The 4963-nt window shown below is 38.5% G+C and overlaps 1 protein-coding gene across 1 annotated transcript in view; it reads right to left on the bottom strand.

Moving 5' to 3' along the window:
• Positions 1–389: 389 nt before the first annotated feature.
• IPO8 (importin 8) overlaps positions 390–4963 on the bottom strand; it is a 44787-nt gene continuing 40213 nt past the window's right edge. The window contains exons 22-26 of the mRNA XM_009575219.1: positions 4319–4524; positions 2787–2849; positions 2601–2741; positions 1804–1920; positions 390–1100 (exon numbers count right to left, since the gene is read on the bottom strand). Coding sequence (XP_009573514.1) covers positions 1003–1100; positions 1804–1920; positions 2601–2741; positions 2787–2849; positions 4319–4524 — 625 coding nt within the window. The 3' untranslated portion in view covers positions 390–1002. The remainder of the gene's footprint in view (positions 1101–1803; positions 1921–2600; positions 2742–2786; positions 2850–4318; positions 4525–4963) is intronic.

Genomic DNA, 4963 nt, shown 5'->3' with positions numbered 1-4963 from the left:
ACAGCCAAATGCAATGCAGACCAGAAATTCAATCACAGAGGTGTAAGAGTAAGAAGAAGTAAGTTTGGAGCTGTTTCTCTTCTATCAAGATAAATAAAGTGTTGCAAATGTTTTGTACCACGTTATTCAGTACTACCACTAGAATGGTAATGAATGAATAAAAACAGAGAAGAGGTTTACAGAATCCCAAGTAAAATCCAATATTCATCAAAAATAGTAGAAACAAAAAGTTGTCACATAGAAGATCTACATGTGAGGGTCATACCACTTGCCCAGGCAGGAGGTAATATCAATGTAGATTTAGGGTAGCCACCTGCCACGCGTGCCATCAAAACTCAAGCAAGTTGATTTCATGGCTAAGAGAAATAATTTAAGACTACTGCATCAAGGGGAAAATCTGCAATTTTGTTAAGACCCTTTGAGGTAACCAGCTTTGCAACTCCAACAGATACCTCCCTCTACACATTTGGTCTGCTCCAAACAGGGAAGATGAGATAATATTCTGAATCCAGCAATGTGTATGCAACCAATGAACAATTAAACCAAGCAGTAAAAAGCAGGTGACTGGAAAACATGGAACCAAGGCTTACAGTGTATCAAGAAATGTCCTTACACTTAAAAAATTATAATGCACTCCAAAATCCATTTGTTCAGGCAATCCATGTACAACAGAAGGCACTGTTATCCATATGAATCTATCAATTCTGCACAGCAAAAACCTGAGAAGTGCAACTCAATTAGATGCAGCCTGGCCCCTCCCAGTCATTCAGGTTCCTTGAGGACAAATGTTTCCTTTCAGTCCATCAAATTATAAAAACACCACAAGAATTTGTACATTACAGTAGCTGGTTAGAAAGAGCATTCTGGTGGGGGAAGCATACTGCTATTTTCCAGAAAACCTTCAGCAGCATCAAATTACCCTCCCCTATCACTCAGAAGTCACGATGATTTCAGGAAAATGTAATGATGAGACCCTTCCCATTGACCTTGGTAGTTGATCCTTCAGTTGCCACCAGGAGTACTTCCAGCAAAGTTAAATGCTGTGATCAGTCCTTTGTTGTCAAATGTGTAGCCGCTTTGTTGTTCTATTGTCTTAGTCTCTAGAATTCAAAGAAGGGAAAGGATATGAAAAATAGTCTATAGAGAATGCTTTTGCCAGAGACAATACAGCTCAGCTAAGAATGCAAAGTTGTGGAAAAAACTCTCGGTTGAGTCAACATTTCATTCCCTAAATGCAGTGACAGTAATAAATCACACTCAGATTTTCTCTAAATGCATAAACACACACACCTCTACAACAGAGCCGAGAAATTAAACCTTTATGGAATCAGTCTATGTTACACTATTCTGCGTGCTTTTTGATTAAATCTGAATTTATTTTCCACGATGCAAGCTTTCTAAACATCTAAAACCTTACACTGACTGTGAAGGCAATGCTAGTGGTTAAAAAGCTACAGAACTGTTAAACACATAATAATCTATAATAATCTTCATCAAATGCCTGGCTGACAGCTAGATATTGCCTTAATTTGCTCTTCATTTCAAACGTCAAATTGTGCAAAACTAGTTCGTATCCTGTTCAAGCAGCAGCACATGTCAACGAGAAGGCAATTAATTAGAAGCAACAGTAATCTCTCTGAATAACACAGACTTCCAGGCAAGGGATAATATAAGCGCAACATCCTACTTACGCTTCTCAGGAAATGTTAATTAGCAGAAAGATTTATTCTCTCTGTTGTTACAGATTAGATGCAGTTCCAACATCCCTGCAACAGATAAAATGGCCCCAGAGAAGTGACTCACCTGCAGCATTTCGCCGGTGTTCTGCTAATGTATAAATCTCCTGCAGCTGTTTCTTCTGATCCTCGCTCAGTGGTGCTGTCAGCGAATGGTACCAGGCTGCATCTCGGCTCTGCACCGCTGTCAGAACAGGAATGGATGAAAAATGATGATCAGGTTACGTTGCAAGTTAATTTCAGAAGAACAAAATGAAACACACGGAACCCCTGGTTGGTTTTAAAACAGAATTTGCACTGCAAAACAGGTTCAGTATTCCTGTCAGTTTTCTTAGCACAGAATCCCCACTGTAATAGAGGCAATCCATTTTGGGAAACTTAATTACATCCTCTGCTTTCTGAAACAGAAAGTTAACCATGTGGCCAGTATTCATGGACAATGATGAAGTGAATCTTCTAATTTAAAACTCGTATCAAAAGTAAAAGCAACAGGATTAGTCAAGCAGGAAAGGCAGAAAATAATTTCTCCATTATGATTTTAACATCTAGAAAGTGACAAATATTTCTATATATAGGAGTCCCTCTAGTGACCGAGTCCCACTTATTTAGGCTGTGATTGAAAAGTTCTGAAAGAGAACACGAAGAGAATTAATATCTGGCTATATTTGCTACCACTTGTTTTTTGCAGTACTTGTAAGCCAGAAAATCTTAGGACTAACATTAGAAAGCAAGATCACATTTTCCAGTTTCAATAATCTAAATTATTACCCGTAACAAAGAAGAGGGTTTTTCCCAGTGATGATCATAAACATCTCCGAACTATTTCATCGTGTTATATCATTCTACCAACTAGCAAACACATACCCAAAAGTGCTTGTGTAAAAAACTGGTATTCATCAACACCATTTTCAAGGTCAAGAGGCGTGCTGAACCCTTCAAGAGCAGTCTCTTCCAACGCATCTTCATCCCAGTCATCATCATCATCATCATCTTCATGCTCTTCCTCTCCACCTCCACCACCACCATCTCCTCCTCCCCCTCCTCCTCCACCATGGTTCTCTTGCATCGCCTGGCTCACTTCATTTGTCTCCTCCTCATCACTTGGTATCTCTTCTGCAAAAGCATTGACGTGTTTTGTAAAACAAAGTTTAAGAAACATAAGGAAACAATGACTTACGAATGAAGAACAATTAATAAATCTAGGTTCTGGCTGGAAAGGGGACCCTCTATTAACACCCTTCCCCCAAAATCTTAGAAGAATTGGAAAAATGAAGGTATTAAAATGTTTCCTACATTCAAGATCAGTTAAACTTTTGTTTCTAAGCACAGCTGGGGAATGTGAAACTGCCATCTTTTTTCTTCTTTCATTTATGCAGTCATTGCGCAATTATAGGATCCAAAAATTTTGAGGAAATGTGTCTTTGACAAAGTGTTCCATCACTGTGCTTTTTAAATTATGAACAGAGACTTGCACAGACTTCACAAACTGACACAAAACAAAGAGAAAACCAGATGTAGACCAAACGTCTGCTTGCTATTCTTCAGAGTGCTCCTTTATTTGAACAAACTTAAAATAGCATCTTTCGCTTAGCTTTACCTTCCATTCCGCTTATGAAACAACTATTACATCCAAATTAAATGCAACTCCGACATGCAATTCTAAACACTGCTATTTCTTAGTTAAGGAAAAATATTTCTGACTTATAATCAAGATTAAAAAAATCGCCCTCCAATTCCAAACCTTCAGCTCTTCCTGTGTTAACAGTTTAGAAAGAATAAAGATGACTATATCTGCAACAAGCAGGGACTGAATCACAGGACAGAGATTTGAAAATTACTGTGCTGTTTCCATACTGTATTCCTACACATTGAGAAGAATTCTGTAATTCCATTACAGAAGAATCATGTGTGAAATTCGAGTGGATTACATAATCTGCTTACATCCAATCTAATTTTCAGACCTCAAACCACCTATCTCCTGTTCCAAGTCAAATACAGCCACACATATCTGCCTGCAATGCTGTGTAAAATTCACTCCCCACAATTCCCTCCACAAGGTATTCTTTGATGTTTTTTCTCTTCTGGCAGACATAGCAGTAAGAGGTCTGTCTACTCCAGGAACCTCAGCTGTCTCAAAAGCCACTTTGCAAATCACTTTCCATTTGGACAAAGACGACGTGCTAGGATTTCCTTCAAAGTTCAACCAAACACGTCTTTCAAATAGTTGGGTACTAGGAACAGCTTCTTTCCAGGAATCAAGAATATAACCAGTGCAGTCCTGGCAAACTCCTGCTGCCTATGTGAGAAGATGGAGCACATTCACAACCCAGAAGAGTGGACTTGCAAGTTTTATTGTCACTCTTAAACCAATACTACCCTTTCACAAAGTGTTAGCTGTTATACATTGAAACATTTTGATTACATTTTGGGAGGAAAAATCAATTCCTAAGATGATCTTTCAAGCACCCAGTAAGCCGAGCTATTTTCAGCAGACTAACAAGTCTTAAAAATGAACTGCAATTTCTTACCCCCTTTAAATTAAATCCAGACAAAATCCACAATGTGAAAAGGGGAGATTTTACCATTATCTTCTGCAACGTGTTTTTCATCTTTAGCATGATCCTCATGTTCTGTGAGTTCTCGTGAGGCGCAAACTTGTTTTAAGCCCAGGAAGAGGAGAAGGATTGAAGGGACAATCTGGGCAGCCACAGCATCCACTGCAGGCGGTCGGTTCTGCAATTCCATTAGGATGCTCAGTCCTATTATACACATCTTTCTGTCATGGAGTCTGAAAAAACACACACTTGTTAGACAAAAACCAGATTTTCACTGCAAGGATATGTAGAGAGCATTAAAGTCCCGGTGCTTGACATGGCAGAAGACAATGTCACAGAGACTATGTTCAAAGTCTATGTTCGAAGCTCCTAAACACATTTTTTCCTTTGTTCTGAATGCAAGTTCCCCACTGGAAAGTACTTGTCCAATAACAATTAAATACCTTTCAAGCACTGGTCAAACTCCTGGAACAACTGTTTCTGATTACCAAATGCAAAGTTTGTAATGCTAAATAAATACTGTTTAATAATTATGTAGAATATCTTGTCTTTAATAAAGCATTTGATACAGATTATCACCATTAGATAGGATGGAAATTTGCCTTGGCTTTGATAGCAGTACTGTTGCAGGGATTGAAATTAGCAAAAGGACTATTAGTAAAGAGTAATGAT

Source organism: Fulmarus glacialis, unplaced genomic scaffold, assembly GCF_000690835.1.
Source record: "Fulmarus glacialis isolate BGI_N327 unplaced genomic scaffold, ASM69083v1 scaffold14263, whole genome shotgun sequence".
Lineage (NCBI taxonomy): Eukaryota > Metazoa > Chordata > Aves > Procellariiformes > Procellariidae > Fulmarus > Fulmarus glacialis.
The sequence above is the reverse complement of the archived record's forward strand: the minus strand, read 5'-3'. Positions and strand labels throughout refer to the sequence as shown.